We start from the raw sequence: 20602 nt of genomic DNA on the forward strand, positions 1-20602 counted from the left end.
CCCGTGTCTGTTTTACTTAGTTTAATCATTTTAATTGCAATTTCTTTTTGTTTTAGGACAGGACCATAACTCTTGGATGCTATTACTTCTTTTTCTTTTTGGCAAGTTGAAGAATACCAGGTAACTGTAAGAATGAAGAAACTGTAACTTCTGTATTCGTCTGCATTCTCCCTCTCTTGGTCTGTATCTGTCTCCTTTGGTTGCTTTCCCCCTTGTCCTCTTTATATTCTGGATCACTAAGCCTTTATTCACTTCACTTGTCTGTGAGTATAAAAAGAAGAAAAAATCTAGGTCTCTTTCTATTAAGACAGATGACTTTATAATACATTTTAAACACCCTGAAAATACACAGACATTTTCTTTAGGTGTTTTGTTGTCGTACCTTGGATTGGAGTGTTAAATGATATGTGGAACCTGATTTCTCAAGAAGAATTTATTCTAAAACAGCAGTGTAATAAGTTTAAAATACAGAGAAAAAAAATCCAATATGTGGATTGGAAAAAAAAATCCACAGCTCTGGTTTAGGTCCCATATGTGTGGATGTGTGACATCCGTCAGTGGGATAAACAGCACCTGGTGGCTGATTTACAGAGTGGTATTCCTCCAAAAAGGCAGCCATTCACCCCCTGACAACTGAATGAGTGATGGCAGCTGTACTCCAGAAGGCTCTATTTGGGAAAGCAAAATTTAGGATAGGGTGGGATCAACATAAAAAGATAAGGAGACGTAAGGATCCCATCTGTCTGGGTCTCTTGGGTTAGAGCCAGCCCCTAGAGGATACAGCGTCTCCCTCTTCTTCTAGACTGAGGGATATTGAAGATTTGCATTGAGGCAATCCATACATGCCGCAGCTGCCCCTTGGTCAGTTCGTTTGGATTAGTGACTCAGGATAAAAATCGTTTCTGCTTTAAAAAACAAACAAACAAACTGATTCATCAGCCTAACACAATACCTTGGCCTTCATGTTTAACAATTAGAACTACCACAGGCAAGTTCAGGAATGGTAAGTCAGCAATGTTAAGGCTTGACTGGTGCCCTGACAGTCCCACCTTTGCCACAAAACCTCCTATTATTCTGGAAGTATTCTATGGCTGCTCTTCCTGTACCACACAAGGCCCTACTCATGAAAAGAAAGCACTAAAACCTGACTTTAATTCGGATGCACAATGAAAGAGAAAATGGGAGAGCCATTCAAAGAAGTAGATCCTGAAATTTAACTCTTGAGCTTTAACCTCAGGCTTCATGAGCTCAAATCTCAGTTCCAGCGGGAGAGGAAATGTGGAGTTACTGCTTAGTGGGTACAGAGTTTCTGTTTGAGATGGTGAAAGCATTCTGGAATACATAATGGGTGGTGATCATTACACAGCAGTATGGAGTACTTAATGCTACCAAATTGTTACTTCGAAATGGCTAAAAAGGTGAATTTTACGTTACATATATTTACCACAATAAAAAAAATGAAGGTAAGAATTCCAGTGCTACTTCTTACTGGCCATATTGGCGAGTTACCGTATCTTTAATTGTGTTCCTTCAGCTGTAGAGTATACGAGGAGGGTAATAATGATACTAGCCGCTTCACAGCGTTGTCCTCATTGAATGAGATACATGGGACAGACATACTGATTCAGAATAATCAAGATTAGCTGTTGTTGTGATGATTTACGAAGGTGAATTCTGTGGTTAATATCCCTTACGTTTGTTGTGCGGTCCTCCATTTGTAGAACTCTTCATAGAAGTCACCAATTTCAGTTTTGCCTACCAGATAGACTTTCATCTTTTTGATATCTCGTGTCAGACTTTAATTGCTCTAAAAGATGCACCCTATTGATCAGGGTATTGCAGGTTGGACAGTCCCTTGGGAAAGGGCTATCAAGCCCTTAAATGTAACAACATTTAAGACATGCATAGCCTGTGACCCTGCAGTGCCATTTCTATGAAAAGTAGTCACATATGTATGTACAAGTACCTGAACAGACGTCCACTGTGGTACTGATTATAAAAGCAACAAATTGGAAACTACGTCAATATCCATTCTGGTGACTTGATTAAACCCAAACAATGGAATCTTATGTAACCATAAAAAAGGATGATGCCAAATTACAGTATTTCCATGGACAGAGGTCCACTACAAATCGTGCAGTGAAAAGAAAAGTCAGTCTGGGAACAGAATATACAGTTTGATCATACTCATGCATTTTATGTTTAGATGTATAATATAATTTGCGGAAGGCTTTTCCTCAAACTTAATAGTGGGTATCTCTGGATGGGATTATAAGGAGGAATTTAGTTTCTGTGTTAAACACTTCTTTGTTACTTGGGGTCTTTACAAGCATGTATTACTTTTATAATCTGCAGAAACAATAAAAATGTTTCCATTAAAAAATGACAGAGAGATCATAAAGGGTCTCTGGCTATGGAGAAGAGCAAGCCGTTGTATTTCTCAAGGTGTTATCCTAACTTAAACTGTATATTTATGTAGCATCATCCAGATCTGAGTCCATAAAAGGGAAATGGCTGAATGACTATTGCAATGAAAGAAAGAAATAGGATTCCGGCAGTCTTAAGTATCTTTGCATCTGTCTTCTTCTGGCAGATTCAGTCAGTGTTTTGAGTATCCCTCCAGCCTACATACCAGTAACCTCCACCTTCTCTGCCTCTGCTGATTCGTCTTATCGGTGAGGCTGAAGTCAAAACTATGTTCGTAATACGCTCACGGGAAGTGCTCTGGGCAGCTGCTGTGCTCCAGACCACAGTCCCCCCAACACAAGCAGGGCTACGGAATGCCTGGATTACCAATCACAGCCAAGATCTTGCTATGGCACAGTCCTCTGCTCATCATCTAATAGGCCTACTGCTTCTCTCCACAAACACAGGACTATAGAGGGATACAACTCCCAACAAAATGATCACTGAGAGACACAGCAGAGACCTTTGCCTCTATATATACATATATACGTGTGCACGTGTGCACACATGCACACACACACACACACACACGGGTGGGCTGCTCAACAAAATGATAAAATGTTAATGCAGAGGCAGTGAAAGGAGAGATGGAGTGGATTCTGGGGTCAGAACTAGGTTTGGAACCCAGCTGCCTTATCTATTAACTGTGTGACCTTGGTCAAATTACTTAGCCTCTCTGAGCTTCAATATTCCCATCAATAAAACAGGAGTAACAACATCTTCCACCCCGAGTTGTTAGGATTAAACGAGATAAAATATATAATGGGTTTGAACCAGAGGTGGTGCACACAGATAATAGGGTTCTTTCCTTCTTCTCAGACTTTGGCATAGCATTAAATAGCTATGGCAGTCTTGAAAATAGATGTTTTTTTTTTTTTTTTTTTTTCCCTCCAAACAGCACAATGTCCCAGTGTACTGTTTGTACTGCATTCTCTTTAAGCGTCAAGTAAGGGCACTGTTGTGAAAGCTATAGACAGAATATTTTAAAATCAGGCTGGGGGAGGAGAATGGAGGGAGGAATACGGAGGCTTTATGTTTTCTAACTCTTTGAGTGGATCATTTTCATGGGTCAAATGAGCCTGAGAGTAACATTCCAGGTTTTAAATATTTCTAGATCATGTAAGAATGAGGAGGAACCGCTGATCAATTAGGTTTAAAAGCTACTGAAATTCTCAAGAATCATTTAAATAAGGTACTTAGGAATGCCCCTAAAGAGACGAGAGTAACCTTCCACGTCAGCAGGTACACGAGTTAAACATGTGGTTAACGATGATATAAAAAGAGGTGGTATGTGAAGTATCAGTTCATGTGAGGTGACACTCAATATTAATTTATGGGATATCAATAATGTTTTAGTCTAAATGAACCTTCCGTATATATAAAACACTCCTAATTATTGTAAAACCGTTACTTTCCACTTACCATTGATCTTGAGGAAATGACTAAAATTTTGGAGTGTGCTGACACAGCACTGTTATTCCGGGTCATTATTCAGAGCAGGTGTCCATCTCTTTCACTTAATCTTAAGGCAGAAAAAAAAAAAAAAAAAGAGTAGTTTTTCATTTAATCAAGTCTCGCGAAAGAAAAAAAAAGAATGGAACACATTAAGATAAGTGTAACTTTTATAGGGATGTTAACACTGTAATACTCTTTGGGGGTAGGTGAAGCTTTTGATTTTCAGCCAGGTTCAAAAGAAAACATTAACTTTTTATAAGGTGGTGGGTACAGTAATTCCCTATAGGAATAGGTCAAGCCATCAGCAACCGGTGACCTTTCAGCTGAGGTTCCCCAAGCTTGAGTCAAGTGACCAGGCTGTCCTTGTTAAACAACATTTCAGAGTTGGTGTGCACCCTCACGTCCGATGCAAGAGTGTGGCACGTTCAAGCTATACCTGCTGCAATTTTAAGAAATTATTTTAGAAAATCTAAACTGCACAAGAGTTAATATAATTACAACTGCTGCTGTAAATAGCAGGCGTAGGTCAAGAGTAGAAGGGAAAATTCTGATCATTTCAACTAGAACGTCAGCTTGTAGAAAACTGCTGCGCACAAGCTCAGGGCAGATTTGCTCATGTAACTGTACCTTCTTCAAATACGAGTGGCTTATACTGAGGCCCTTAATTTGAGGACTAATTGGATTGCTTCTTCCATTTTCATCCAAAGAACTTCAGTGTTACAGCTTCCATGCAATTTTATGTAACATTTACTGGGCACCTTCTAAATGCTACATAGTGCTAAGCACTTGACATAGATTATTTTATTAAAATCTCCCCAACACCTTATCAGGCATAACCGCATCTAACATTGTTTTCAGTAATTATGGCGTACCAGGCATTGCTTTAGGCACTCTACATATATTAACTCATTCAATCCTTGTAAAATCCTGGGAGGTGTCTTAGCTCCATTTTACAGATGAAGAATCTAAAGTTCAGAGAGGTTAAAAGACTGGCCACGGTCACACACTCAATAAGTGACAAAGCTGAGGCTGTTAGACCTCTTGCTGTGCTTGCCTTTGCTCTCAGCAAAGTGAGCGTGGATCTGGGGGCACGATGAATCTCATTAGTCTTTTGTCTGTAGTTGGAGCTGGCTACATAATTCTTGGACTCAGGGCTAACGAAACACGCAAGGCCCCTTGTTCAAAAGACGAGGAAGGTGCCATTAAAGATATTAAATAGAAAGATTTGCCTTGCTTTCATAGCTTAGTCTCTCAACATGTCTTGGTGTTTTTAATTTGCCATGTAATGTGTCATTCTGAGTAACACAGATTTTAAATATTCAATGGTGAGCATTCATTTTACCATTAATTTTTATATTGTGCAATGCCAGTATAAGTGTAACTATAAGTTAACTTGTGTGTGGAATCACTGAATTCACACAAGTTGTATTTCATGGCTCCTATATGCATATGTTTTGTTCGTACCAGACAAGTGGAAACACTGCACAAAATGAACTCACCTGTCTTTATTTCAGTTCTAGATGTGCACACATTCTGCCAGAACTCTGCCTTCTGTTTACTCACGAGTAAGGAAAGACTGAAAGGAAAAGGAAGTGAGGGCTACCCCATCTTCAGTGTCATTTGCAGTGTGTGTGATTGGTTGGCCAGCCCATCGATGTAACCTGAGTAGGACAGGTTTTCTTATTCCTTTGTTCTTCGGATGCCATGGTCTTTTCTCCCCTGTGTTCCAAGAAACTTCTGGTTTGAAAGGAAAGCATGGCTTCTCTCCCATCCCACCCAACCTTAGACGAAACAAGCTTACTTCGCACTCACTTCCGGTCTCACTGACCACAGAAGCAGCATCAGGAACACTACATGCAAATGAGGTGGGAGGGAACAGCTGGCACACTGCAGAATCTCTGCATCTACCCATGCTCCGTGCCCCATCAGGCTTCCAGCACGTGCTGGTATTGGTACCAGTGATCTGGGTGTCTCTCCCACCTCGGCCATGCTCTAGACGTGCAATCCTGGGCAAGTTATTCACTGCTCTAAGACTATCTTCTCTTCACAAGACGAGAATGGTATCAGACACCTCATAGGGTTATTTTGAGGAATAACTGAAAGGATACACATAAAAGACTTAGCCTAGGGCATGGCACGTAGTAAATGCTTCGGAAATGTTAGCTAGCCATGTTGTGGTTGTTGCCGTCTTCTGGATGCATTTTGCAGTTCCACTTGTTTGAAAATCTTTATCCCTTCAAATAAGATAATGAAGAAACCTGGTGAAGATTCATCTTAGAAGAGAGAGAAACTTCTGGTGGAGCACAGCCAGGGGTTTAACCACAAACCTAGCATCCTTTCCACTACCACTGTTAACTGTTCAGTTAAGAAAAGCCTCGAATGGAAAAATAAATGGAAAAGGTCCCTCTCAATGGATACTTGTGGAAGGGATGAGGAGAAGCCTTCTCTAGGAGTATATGTGTCTTTATGGGAAGCAGCTAGAGGACTGATCTTAAGTATATGATCCCTGGGTCATAAATATATATATATACACACACACACACACACATATATATATACACACACACACACACATATATATGAATATATACATATATATATACACGCACACATATATTCATATATATATATTCATATATATATATTCATATATATATATTCATATATATATATATATATTCATATATATATTTAGTGTTGCGGGCAGCAGACTCTTCTGTTCCTTCCCCAGCTTTCTCCTGGGTCGCTGCCCATCTATGAATTTACTAAACCAGAGTCACTCAAAGTGGGGTCGCCAAGTACTTGCATCAGAATCACAAATGCAGAATCCTGAGCTCAGTGCCAGAGCTTTGAACTGAAATCCCTGGGGGAAGTCTGACCCAAAAAAATTGCCTAACAAGTTGCCCAAGTGCTTCTTATGTTGCTAGGTTTGATAACTTCTGTGGGAGCCTAGAAACTGGGAAGACCTTTTTCTTTTTTTAATCCCCAGCACCTGGTAGACCTGCCACCCTTTGTCGAATGTTGGAGAAATGACAGAATCCAAAGCTCAAGGCTAAAAGGATTCTTCCTCATCTGAGGACCCTTGGGATGCTTCTATTCAGGCCTAATATTCAGTAGGTAAGCACTGGTAAGGCTGTAAATATATTAAAATATGAAAATTCTTCCATAGGGGTTAGTAATTACCCACTACTCTAGGCTCTGTGCTATCCCACTGGCCCAAGGCTCCCTTGGACTGCCCTCTGGCCCACTAACTAAAGGGTTAACCCTTTGTCTAGCATGGGGTCTCATCTATTCTCACTGGCCAATAAAGGTGCCAGTCAGCCCCTCATAGGTGTAACCAGCGTGATACCTTACCAGTGGGTATCACTGCATGTGCCCCTACCCTTTCGGGGGGGGTGGGATTGGGAAGGAGGACCTTGGGTGGGTAGTACCCCAGGCAGTTTACTTCGACTCTGTTATCAAGATCCCCATCTCCATGTGTCCGTGAGGCCATAATGGATGGAGTCCCAGTGGGTGAGATGAGATTCCTGGAGTGAGAATTTTCCAGAAGTAGAATTTTCCTACTGGAAAATTCTCAGGTTATGGCCACCACCAGCCAAAGTACCTTCCCCTAGAGATGCTCTTCATGGCTGCTTCTGGGAACTTCAGTTTCCATGGGACTTCGGCTCTGAGGGATCCTGGAGGAGAGTAGGTGAATATGAGCCATACAGGAATTTGAGTCTACAACATGAGGGCTCTATGGGTATGATTTGACAGATGAGAGCCTCTTTCGTACAGATGGTGCATACAGAGGTTAGTGTTGGGGTTGGGAGAAATATGGAGAAACAGGTTCTCTTTTCATTTATTTGCCCAAGTTTGTTAAAATCACCAAATGCCCTACTATCATGATATCAGCCACATTACTTTCATTAATACAAAATGAGAATGAGGACAAATACTTATATAGTATTTGTCCTGTGCCAAGCACAGCTCTTAACTTATGTGAGTTCCTAGAATTATCACCTTATTACATAGATGAGGAATTGCAGACCCAGAGGTTAGTTAAAACTCAAGTAGCAAAGCCATGGTTTGAACTCAGGCAGCCTGACATTAGAGACCAAAGTCAGAGAGACTATGTCTCTTCCTTAATTTACATTCAAAAAGTTTGTGTGCATGACTTAGATGGCAACAAAGATTTGAGATATATATACATACCCTATAATACAATGGATGGAAACATTTTGAATGAAATTGCTATCAGTTCAGCAGATGCTATGTTCACCACGAACAATATTATGAACAATATTGCTGATATTATGAGAAATTCTCTACCTACTGAGACCCAATATAGCCTAATGATTAGCAAGGTATTGGGGAAGTTATTGGAAAAGCTACCTGCGTATTCCTTTGTCAATCATGGCTCAGACGGGAGCATTGTTTACCTAGTGGAAGCATGTCAAACATGCAAGACCAGCAACCATTGTTAAAGATGAACAAATGATTTGGATCGTATTAGAAATTGATGAACTACTTGCATTAAAACTCATATGTATACGTGTGTGTGTGTGTATGTGTGTGTGTGTGTGTGTGTGTGTGTGTATGCTTCTGTTTAGAGAATACTGAGAATTAAATGTTTTAAATTTATACGTTGATTAACTGCTTACAGGGGTTTAAGTATTTTATCACTTCATTTTTGCTTATTCAGTTCTCCATTTTATTCCTTTGGTCAACGGGGCAAAAAGATTAGCTCTCTGACTGAGCTCTGATATGTTAAGCTTTTCAAGCTTTGGTCTCAGGTTTGTTCCTTGTTTGGCTCACACTTCTTTGCTAGAGAAGTAGGTAGACTACCTGCTTTGGGTGGAAAAGGCTATCCTCATTATTGAGTGGGAAGGTGGGCAAGAAGGCTGTTCCTCAGTAGGCTATTTCTTTCTTCTGTAAACCCAGTGAATTGAGCTGTCATATTTAAAGTTTTATTGGTGAAGATTTCAAGTTAGGACTGGAGCCCTTCTTTTGCAGTTCCTTCGGGGTTACATGTGGAAAAGAACAAATAGAAAACTCAGTGATGAACTTTGAATAAGGCTGTAAGAAACAAAGAATCGCTGGTCCCTATGGTCTCAAGGAACACTGAAGGGCAGGGAGTTGTTTAAACACTTAAAAGCAGAAAGGAAATACAGACTCTTCGATTTAGGATACCAAAACCAGCTCAGAAAGTACTATGTGACGATCCGGGCAAAGTATTACAGTTTCTAGCCAGTCCAGTCATGATTCTCTGGCAAACTGCACAGTCATGGTTATGATGCACTGGGATAAGAGGCGCTATATAAATGTTAGATGTTACATAAATGTCAGAAATGATTATTGTTTGTTAACGGGGGCTAAACTGTTCCTAAGCAAAACTCTGACTCCCAGCCAACACGTCCGTAGCAGAGATTCTAACTACCAAATAACCCATGAGAACGGAATGCTCCCGTCCTGGTTCTAGAAAGGAGCCCAGCTGGGATCTGGGGTTTGAAAACAGGGGTTGTGGTGCCACTACTTACCCAACTAACTTCGGGCCAGGTACCTAGCTTCCTGGAGCCTGCCTTAGCTCACCTGTAAAATGGGGGATAAGAACACCTGTCCTACTTCTGCTTCCTGTGCTCAGTCCTTGTGAGAAGCAGGGGCGTTCGCATGGGTGCGAGTGCTTTGTGAAGGTGAGCCCCTGCAAGGATGACAGTGGTCATCTAGGATCGCTGGAATTTAGCCTGTACCTTACCTTTGAGTCCTAGTCACAAGGAGAAATCCGAATGGAAATGAAGCTGGAGATGGGGATGGTGACTGGCCACTGCTGAAAACGTCAGGCTCCCTCCCTCAACGGAGCTGTCAGGAAGATACTGCAGACCAGACGCCCGGATCCTGCATTCTGGCTCCGGCTCTGCCACTTGCCAGCCTGTGAGCTTGGGCGAGTTACAGAGGAGGCTCTGGAAGTGTTCGCCAAGGGCCCTTCCGGCTCTGACGTTGAGTCTAAATCAGGCTCATCACTTGGCTCTAGCTGTGATTCACCTTTCGCCTCCTGGAGAAACTATCTCCCCTCCAGCTTCTCAGACACACCAAGCAGGGGGCTTGGAAAGGGAGGGGGCTGTGTATTCCTTGTGAGGGTGCACAGTAAAGAAGTTATTCCCTTGGAGGTGAGGCGGCGTAGGGGATGGTGAAAAGGGGTGCCGAGTGAGTGTTCTGGGAAGCCAGGATTCAGGGAACACTCTAATGAGGTCACGACTGTCGCAGGCAAAAAGGAGGTGGACATCTGCTGGTGGGGGGAGGGGGCAGCGTTCTGCATTTGTGTTTGTAGAAAGTCTCTTCCCCGCACCCTTTGGCACCCCCTCAGCCCTCCACCCCCGTGTCCCATCCCCACATCTTTCAAACGCTACCAGGCCCTCCTTGGAGAGCCTGTGTCCGTGCCTCCTCCGTGGTCCTGTCTGAAACCGTGAGGATTGTTTCCAAGCTGACTCACACCACTAATGTCAGGGAGCCGTGTCACACGGCGCTGGGCTCTGCAAGCTGTTGCTTGCGCGGTCGCCGCCGCGGCCGCCGCTCCCCGGCGGGTGCACCAGGGTCCGCTCTTGGTGGGGGGGGCGGGGGCGAGGCGGGGCCAGGGCGGGGCCCACCCCCTTGGCGCGCCGGCCCCGCCCCTCCTCTCCCTCCCCCGCGGACCGCAATGATTTAGAAGTTCAGGAATCCCACGTGACGTCACCGGGGGGGTGATGTAATGCACTCTAAATAGAATGTATTGTAATCTTTGCTCAGTCCAACGTGGTCCCTTCACCCGGGCTCCGCTCTTGCCTTCTCCACACTTGTTTGGTAAGTTCCTAAAAATACGGCTCGGCCACTTCTGGGGCTTTTGCATTTAGCTACTTTTGTTGCACTTGCCGCGGGAGCCATCTCGGGAGCGTACTTGGTTTGCAGGGGTTGGTTCTCGGCAGCAGCCGCGAGATTACTTGGTCCAGTGGGCAGGTCACAGGGCAAGGCGTAGGGAAGATGCGATGCATTTTTTTTTTTTTTTTTTGGAGGGTGATCTGTGTTTGTAAACACTTTGGCGGACCAGAGGGAAGTCCGGCCCCAAATGCTGGTGGACTGTGGAATTCTGTTGTGTCCTGAGGCCACCCCAGAGACCCCACGCCGTGTCGGTTCTGGAGCGCGTCTCAGTGGCCGCCGCGCCGTGCGACTGGAGGGATGCTAACGTGGAGCGAGCGCCGTGTCTTCCCCGGCGTGGTGCGTGTGTGGGAACGCGCGTGTGTTTCCCTGACACGGGGAACAGTTATGAATCGGGGGTGTGTGTTTGCCTCCAGAGACCTGGCAAGGTGCGGAACCCTCCAGAAGTGCGGTCGAGCGGAGGCAGCGGCGGTGGCAGCGGAGACGGCGAGCCAGGAACCTCCCCCCGCGTCCCCAACTTCCCGGTGATGCGGCGGAACCCCCGGAGAAAGTTTGCAAACTTCCAGCGGGCGCGGCGAGGACGCCGGGTCACCTAGGGGGCGGGCGGGCGCGCGGGGCGCTCGCTCCCTCCCGGTGCCGAGCCTGCTGCTGCCACCTCTCCCGCAGGGCGGCCCGCCGCAGCTGGTGGGCGCGCGCGCCCGGGGAGGGGACGTGGCCCTTGAAGGGCACTTGGCTTTCGCCCCAGGCGCGGAAGGCTCGAGAGTGGCGCGGCTCTGTTCGCTTTCACTCCTGCAGTCGTCTCCTGCCTCCGTCCGGTTCTCGCTGGCATCATTACCTCTTCCCCGCCGCTGCCCCAAATGACAGCTCCGGGTTTTGCCGCGGCAGCGCGGTGGCAGTTCCCAGGACCCGGCGGCGGAGCCTTCCTCTCCTGCAGATTCTCCACGCAACCACTTAAACTTTTCATGAAGTTCTTAGAGGGGCAAAGAGGCGCGAAGGAACCAAGGACACGTTTTCTCCCGGCAGCTGCATCCCGCTTCTTCTTTGCCATAGAATTACTTCCTGGGGGAGGGAGTATCCGGTAGATAAAGCCCCAGACCTTGTCCACCCCCTCCCCAACTTTCCCTGAACGGGTGCCACCCCCCACTTGATGCTCGTTCAAGGCCAGGAACTGGAGTGGGTTGCTTGTAGGTTGCGTTGTCAGAGTCCTCAGAGTGTGTTCGATTTTTATTTTTCCCTCCCTCTCTGACATGTGTCAAGGAATAAAGGCTGGATACAGGTCCATTACGTCATTCTGCAGGCCAGTAAGTGTTTGATTAACAGCTTCAGATACTCAAGAGTTCGGGGTTTAGAAATGCTGACAAAGCAACTCTGCTTTTCCAACCCCCCCCCCCCCACCTCCCCCAGCAGACTCGTACAGTCGCCCATTCCCTGGGCATCTTTATTGCCCTCTCCTCCGGTACCCCTCCTTCTCTACCCCCTCCCCCGCCCACACCGTTATCACTCTGGCTCCGCCTCTGCTTTCTATTGCTTTTCCCGGGGCGATCACTGTCCCCAGAGTGCAGTAAGAGCTTCTGGGGTCTGAAGGGAGCACAGTACCTGATCACCGCACACGCAATCTGCCCCTTTCTATTATTTAATAAGGAAGGCACCAGCGAGCCCTCTTCTCCAAGGCGCGACTTCTCTGTCCTGATAGAAAAGGCATCTCAAGAAATGTTTAGAGTCGTTAGGATAATACTACGTCCCTGTGGTGACTTAGGAAAACCACACACCCACTGCAAATAAAGTACTTAATTTTACATAGCGCCTTCCTCCAACCGTTTAGCGGAAGAGGGAAGGCCAAGAAGTGAGGGTGCTGACTAAATCAAATTTAGCTGAACGAATCAAGAGTTAAACGTTTCGTTTACAAAGCGAGGGAATGTGAGTTACTGAACCCAAAGTACCTCACAATAAATTGGTGGATGCTTTTCTTTCTCTTAACCTTAAGTTTCTATATTTGAAGAGGAAATCTAAATACATAAGTCACTGAATTGAGTCAGAATCTTAGTATCTGGCAGTTGAAGTCAAAACACTGTGTGTGACGCGTTTAAGGGATAAAAGTAAAAAGAACTGGTAGTGGGGGAGGGTGTGTGTGTGTGTGTGTGTGTGTGTGTGTGTGTGTAAGCAGCAGAAATCAAATAAAAGGATCTCCTGACAGAGTTTTGGATTGAGCGGGGCAGAGGATCTGGGTGCTCTCTGATTTGAAGTTGGCGGAAGCTAAATTGAGGAACATTTATATTCTGAGTATGTGGGAATTTCTTGAAGAACACACATGTTTTATTATAATCAGATCTACTTTCTTCAAGCAGCCATGCTGCGGGGAAGGCAGTTGTGAAACTTGTGTCTGGGATTTAATTGACATCCTTCCCCAAGTTTGCGGCCGTATTTATTATTTATTCACCTCTAGAGATGAAATAGTATAACCCCTGCAGAATACATGTGCATCTAAAATGTGAAACTTCTTGTTTGTGATGTATAGACCTCAAGGAAAAAATGGCCCGGGTCACCAGCACTGGAGAGTGTGATTAATGATCAGTGATTTAGTGATCAGTGATTAGTGGTTTTATTCAAACTGTTACCTCTGACCAGAAGCACACATCAGAGGATTAACAGGCTCTTTAGATAAATGCTCATTAGTGGAAGGGGAAAAGCAAAGATAATAGGCATGCACCCAGGGACAACTTTCGAAGAAAATCATTCCCCGTCTTCAGAATAATAAGCTCTATTAACAGAAAGCCCTTTTAATTTAAAACTTGCTTTTATCTTGTAAATCAAAGTTAGATGTAAAAGTTTGTAGTGCCATTATAACCTAAATTTTCCCATATCCACTCGATGTGGATTATCTCAGTAGCGATATTTTTTTTTTATTTAAATAAACAATTGGACCTTCAGAGCAGCTGAACCCTGACAAGTTCTTAACTCCCAGGGTTTGAAGGTGTCCGTCCCCCCTTCTAGAATGGAGAGTGCGACTTGCTAGCTAGATGGCGCACTGTTATTTGGTGTTGTGTGCGGTGGGGCGCAGGAGTCGCAAGGAGCAAGTAGCTGCTTGCGCGGGGTTCTTCCACACTTCCAACAAAGTTGATTCTGTGTAGGCTTGGAGGCTAGACAGTTCTACAAGTTTTTAGTCACATTTTCCATGTCAGTCAAATCGGGGGAGTTCAAGGCTACTGGAAAAATTAGTCTCATTACTAAAAGAAACTTAGCGAACGAGGGAGGAAAGGAGGTACCGGAGGCCAGGAGGTACCCCTGGATTGCAGAAGTGATTGTAAAATAGCAGACCTGCCTCTCCTCCTCCTCCTCCTCCTCCTCTTCTTCTTCTTCTTTTTGACTAAGAGCTAGTTTCACAATCTGTGGTCTGATATTCTGAGGCAAATCCTCAAAGCTTTATTTTCTTCCTAATCTTGCTGGTGAAAAAGAAGTTACTAGAAAGAAAGGAAGAAAAAAACCTGATTTGGTGACTGCAGGAAGCAACACGTTGCTGATTTTATTCTACAGATAATGGTAAGATGATGTTTCTTATGCTTATGAAGCAGAAAGGAACTTTGCAGTTGGTTAAATGAGGCCGATCCTGTATCTTCATAGATGAAATTCAGAAATGGAATTCTTACTTCACACTGAATTTTAATATTGCCTTTGTCAGTTTCCTGGGACTTGGTATAGCATTTTGTGTGGAAGGTGTGTGTGTGTGTGTGTGTGTGCGCGTGCGTGTGCATGTGTGTGTGTGTGTGTGTGAATAAGACCATTATTTCCTGGGTAAAATAATGTTCATGAGCATGTGAACTGCAGTAGGTTCTAACTGCTATGAAGCATGTTAAATAATGTGTCAGGTAAAAATTCCTTTTTCCATGGGCCTTCATGAATCACTTTAATAAGTACTTAAGTTTTAATAAGGAAGGCGTTTTTAAAAAAGAAACCTAAAAATGGAAATAAAACAAAACAAAAAAACATTTCCCACATACAAACCTAGATATGTATTCCCTTTGAAATAGGATGCTGTTGATTGAATATCAACTATTACGCTATTACTTTAGTTTTAAAACTTAAAAAGAAAATAATAGAACTCGCTTGTGCTTCCCTGTAAATGTCCTCATTTTCCTTCCCTATAAATGTCCTCATTTTCCTTTGCTTGTAGCATTTCATATAAACCTGTTATTTTAAAATCCTAACTGATGCGTAACAACTTGTATTTTTCAACTTGACTGAGGATAAGCATGTTTGCTCAATTGATATATCTTCAAGCTGTTTCTGAATGTAAATTGCTGATATCCATAAACTGCCTGTCAATAAAAAGTCAGTTGTGACCCTATATAGTTTCTACATAAGTAGAGAGTTTATTAGAACGTTCCCATAAAAGCATGGAAACTCCTCTGTGACACTGCAGCTTTTATTTGAATAGGAGGTTAATTGAATGGTAGTTTGCCAGAGAGACTTTTCCTGTATAGCTTTTCAATTACAGTAGATTGAAGATTTTCATACAACTAACTGTCAGGTTCCCACACCTGCAGATTCAAAACCAATTAATCATGGACTTTCCTTGCTATTTGTACCAATGTCAAGTCCCTGGTCTCCTGATTTCTTACTAATTTGCCTTTTAGCAACGGTACATCACTGTCCTGTAGTATTTCCTTAGCATTGGAGTTAATTTCTTATTAAGCTGAAAATTGTTCTGTGGGAAGGTGATGTTTGCTGTATCCTCAAGACGTGAACTTTGTAGTCGGTTTTCTTCTGCTGCGTGGTTAGATTAAAATTGGGGATCTGAGTGGACTTATTATGTTTGTCATCTTTTTTTTCCTTCTTCACTTCAAAGCAGTGCTGTTAGTCACAAAATTAATGTGATCATGGCTGGTGTTTCCCATCTATACGCTTCTTTTGCTTCTTACAAATTGGATTTCTACAGCAATTTAAGATCTTTTTTTAGAGGCAGCTTTCTTGGATGAAGATGGAACAATGATCTCAGTCAATTCATTATCTTGTCCAGTTTGACTACCAGCTGTATTATGGGAATCTACCAATGCTTTTTATAAATTAGTGTTTAAAAATTTAAATCTAGTACTATCTCTCTGAATGCTATTTAAGAACATTATGCAGTTGAGATAAGGTAATAAACTGGGAGGCAATAGCCTTAAACATTTAAGTGTAAGAAAGAAGCACTTTTGGATATGCTAAGCAGACTTAAAGAACTTTTGTGTATCGCTATTTGTAAACTAAATAAGCTATCTGTTTTGTGACATTGCTTTAAATAGAAACCCTGACACTTTAAAAATGACATCATGTTTAATGTTTTCCCTAAAAAGTTCTTGCACTTTGTAATTAGGAAAAGATTGGCAATTCGTGATTTTTGAGGATCCATTAGTATTCCATTGTTGGGAATCACAATCATGGATTTAACATAAGAGAAACAGAGAGAGAGAGGGCTTTTATAAATTTTCAGGTAGTGATAACAGTACGCCAGAAACAAGAGTAAAATTTTTGAAGCTCACCTTGAGACTCTGGGACCTTCAAAATAAAATTTAGAAAGTTTGGATAAATGTCTGAATGCATGTTATTTTGGCATTCTTGTGTTTCTTTCCTTGAAGCTCACACTGTTGCTTCTTTCTGTGTTCTGAGAAATTGATCAGAATCAACTTAACACTTTAAAAACACATAGTGTAGTTGCTTCCTTCTCTTTCTTCAAGGTTTACATTTCTAATCTCCACCCAAAAATGAACCAGGATTGAAAACTACCATGTTGGCATTTGGCTTGAACTAACCTTGGAGAGTAAGAATGCCTTCTGGACCAAGGATGCTGATGGTGAGATAGAAAGGCTTGTTGTGGCATATAGAGAGCTGGAGCTGGGGAGGCCTTCTCACTGACAGACCAACCTCATCACTCCTCGGGGGAGAACCTAAGGCCTGGTCCCTGGGCTCACCGAAGCCCAGAGCTAGAGAGTACCAAACCGAGCCTACAAGCGGAGTCCCTGCCTCCGGGCCGAGTTCTCTTTCCATGAGCCAGGCCGCCATAAATACCCTGGTCATGAATGAAACATTACCTGTGGCTTTGGATACTGTGCTCTTTTTAAGCCTTTTGATCCGTAACCTTTCAAAGACAACTTTTTTTTTTTATCAGATATTTTGAATGAATGCCCTGACTGTAAAAACTGTAGTTTCTATTCTGTTTATTCTGATAGATCTGTAATGTTAATTTTTTTTTTCACATTGACCTCCTTATTGGAAAACCATTCTTCTCATTTCACCGTTATTATTAGACATGCCCTGTTAAACTATACCCTCCCGATTTGATTTGAGACTAAAAACCAGGCAGAACTTAAAGATGGTCTAAAAGACCATTTTAGAATAAGGCAGTCACTTTTGTCACTTCCTTTTTTTCTTTATCACCTTTGAAGAAGGGATCCGAGCAATTATTTAAAGTTAAATAATCTTTCTTTCTGTCGAATAGAGCAACGAGTGCTATTTTCATTCTGGCAGATGTACTTTTGCCCAGAACCTCTCTCTAATATATTATCTTTCCAGGTTGGTCTATACGAGAGTATTATATACGAGGTGAATATTACATCAGAAGTGAGTTGCGTCTAGAAGTATGCTCTTTGAGGTTTCACTGGCAAAACTTGACTAATCACAGCTAATAGAAATCAAGCATGCAACATAGGGGGCTCCAGAGCACCACACATCTGATTTAAGATGACATTTAGGTTATGCTGTATTTAGGATGGGGAACAAGAATATCTCAATAGAAATCTTGAATGCATCTACTGTATGTGTTATTTGGCTTGACCCATAGGTTTCCTTTCCAGCTCTTTGCATGAACACTTTATATCAGAATTCAGGTCTCTTTTATTCTTTTATTACACTGAGGAGCCCCTGTGTTGCATGATTCCTCAAATACAACACTTTTCAGCCAATTTTATGCAATTCTCTCTGCTGGCTTCCCAAGGGGGAAAACCACATGCAACAAAAAACATCTTTGTTTTTGCTTGAATTAGCTGATTATAAGAAGAAATACATTTAGCTCCATTTGCCAGGCCTGGTAGGGGCCTATCACTTTATCAAAACAAGATCTTCTTCTCTTAAGTAAGCGACGACGCTGTTTGGCCTCTGAATGACCAGGTACTGATCTGTGCACCAGCGGATAGAAGGCATTGAGGATCAAATCTGTTTCCACCAGGGTACCTAGGCATGCTGTGGCATACCATTATGAACAGCCTGATTTGCCTTCCTGCAATGACAGCCTTGTCCAGAAAAACACTGCCTTTTAGGAGGAAGGACAATATGCTCAATTCTCGAACTGCTCAGTTTTGAGCAGGGACTGACGGCTGTGTTGAAGATGGCTTTCAGAATGCCGGTAGTTTATTTATTAAACTACCACATGGTAATGGTAAGACATTCCCAAGCTAGGGCTCAACTATCTACATCTTAAAAGCCTTAATGGTCCATTCTCTGCATTTTTCTTATGCTAATGTTTTTCTAGATTTATTTTTGAGTATCCATTCTGGTGACTCTGCTTCCAGAGTAACCCTGCAATACCAGGTCACAAGTGTGTGTAGAATGGGAGAGGGAACATTTTTCCATAAGGGAAGTAGATTTTCATATCAGATCTTAGAAGAAATAATTAGCAAGACAAAAGCGAGAAAGATTTGAAATCCGATGGATGGCTCAAGGGCCCTGCCATAACTCTGCCAAACAGTATGGTTTATGGCAACAGGAAAAGCCTGACACTGGAAGAGGGAATCCCCTAAGTGCTGCCTTCAATTCATTATGCTTCTCTGCCTCAGTTTCTCTGTTTGTGAGAAAAGAGTATTAGTTTTGACCAGCTCTGTCCAACAGTGGGAACCATAAATACAAGCCACCTATGTAATTAAAATGTTCTAGTAGCCACATTAAAGAGGCAGAAAGAAACAGGACATTTTTAAAAATTCATTTATATATTTTGAGAGAGAGTGCACACACACGTGCGCAGGGGAGGTTGGGTGGGGGGCAGGGGTGGGGGCAGAGCTAAGCAGGCTCCACGCTGAGCACAGAGCCCTACTCTGGCTAGAGCTCACCACTGCTATATCACGACCTGAGCTGATATCAAAGAGTTGGCCCTTTAACCGACTGAGCCACCCAGGCGCCCCAAGAAACAGTTAATTTTTTAATAACATTTAATTTGATCCAGTGTATCTGAGATATTATCATTTCAGCGCATGATCAATATGAAAATGTCGATGAGATATTTTGCGCTTTTGTTGTTGCTACTGGTACTGAATCTTTGAAATCTGGTTATTGGTCACACCTCTCAGTTCAGACCAGTCACAGTTCAAGTGCTCTGCAGGCACATGTCATCAAGTTACAATGGTGTCAGGCAATGCGAATCTGGACTCTGCTTCAATGGTTCTTCATCTGGCAGCCCAACAGAACCACCCGTGGAGTTTATAAAAAAAAATGCCGATACCTATTCCCCACCCCCGATTCTGATTTGATTGGTTTTGGTGGGGGGGGGGGGGGGGGCTGGGCCTTTGTATTTTTTAAAAGCTCCCAAAGTGGTTTCTAAAGTGTGGCCAGGTTTGGGACCTGCAATTCTATCTGATCTCCGCGGTGTCTTTTGTTCTCATATTCTATGATCTATTGACGGAAAGGGACTGCAGTAAAGCATTCAGAGTTTGAGATTAACCAGTAGTTGTTGTAGGCACGCGACAAAACATATTTAAGGAGATACAATCAATAAAAATTAAAACGTCCAGGGGCGCCTGGCTGGCTCAGTCAGTTGGGCGTCCGACTTCGGCTCAGGTCGTGGTCTCACAGCTCCTGAGTTTGAACCCTGCATCGGGCTCTGCGCTGACAGCTCAGAGCCCGGAGCCTGTTTTGGATTCTGTGTCTCTGTCTGTCTCTGTCTCTGTCTCCCCCTCCCCCACTCATGCTCTGTCTCTGTCTCTGTCTCTCTCTCTCTCAAAAATAAACACATTAAAACGTACAGATTGAATAATTTAGAAGAGGATTCTTTGAGCCACAGATGAACTCAGTTTTGTATGAGTTTCAAATATCTTAAATGGTTATCTTTCCCCAAAATATTACGATTGGGTTTGCATGCAGCCTCTTAGAAATCCTCCATTTTGGAGAAGGCCAAGATCACCGCATTTCAGTGGTTTTGCTAGCTTACTTCTTTGTCTCAGTTACTACTCTCCTTTAGCTCTTTCTGGAGGGAGAATCTTACTTCGTTTGAGGCAGCTGGGTCCCCTTGTGTTTTCCTCTAAGCTTTTAAATAAGCTTTGTGTCATTGCAGAGACCAAACTTGCCCTTTGCTCACGTCAAGAAGTTAGTAACAGTTCTTTCTAGTTGCCATCCTTTAAAGTATTAGAAGAATCAGTATTTCCCAAGGCACATCAGCGTGTTCTCTTTTGATGAATGTTTAACGGCGTGTCAGTTTGTGCATTCACTAAGGGACGCAAAGAACCCAAAATGAAAAACAATGGTTTCCACACTCCTCACCCATCTTCGTTCCAAGTCAACAACGAGTACTGTTTGTGGAGGGGAGGAGAGATCTCAGGGACGGTCTCTTGTGACTTGGTGCTGCTGAAAACCTCTGCATTCCCGAATTCGTGAGTCATTCCACCCCAAACCTCTCTCCTTATCCCCTGCATAGCAGTGTGTTTCCAAGTACGTGTCTATGTGGCCACGTGCGTTTTAAACACGACTTACAACCATTTTTGGCACAAACTGGCGCGTCTCCTCTACATTTTGTGATGATAATATTTGTGTTTTCTGTCAGGTCATTCATCAGGAG

At 43.2% G+C, this 20602-nt stretch overlaps 1 protein-coding gene across 11 annotated transcripts in view; it reads left to right on the forward strand.

The window, feature by feature from the left end:
- Nucleotides 1-20602, forward strand: part of CREB5 (cAMP responsive element binding protein 5) — a 482366-nt gene that overhangs the window by 76303 nt on the left and 385461 nt on the right. For 8 of the 11 annotated variants that reach the window (XM_042920979.1, XM_042920962.1, XM_042920987.1 and 5 more), the window contains 2 exons: nt 57-120; nt 6911-7038. Coding sequence is in view for 2 of the 11 variants with exons in the window: in XM_042921017.1 (XP_042776951.1) it covers nt 7699-7713 (15 nt within the window). In the remaining 9 variants the exon portion in view is untranslated. Of the gene's footprint in view, nt 1-56; nt 121-6910; nt 7039-7689; nt 7714-20602 lie in introns of those variants that run through there. The other 3 variants (XM_042920972.1, XM_042921017.1, XM_042920946.1) reach the window with 3 other exon arrangements.

The sequence above is a fragment of the Panthera leo genome, chromosome A2 (assembly GCF_018350215.1).
Source record: "Panthera leo isolate Ple1 chromosome A2, P.leo_Ple1_pat1.1, whole genome shotgun sequence".
In the NCBI taxonomy this organism is placed as follows: Eukaryota; Metazoa; Chordata; class Mammalia; order Carnivora; family Felidae; genus Panthera; species Panthera leo.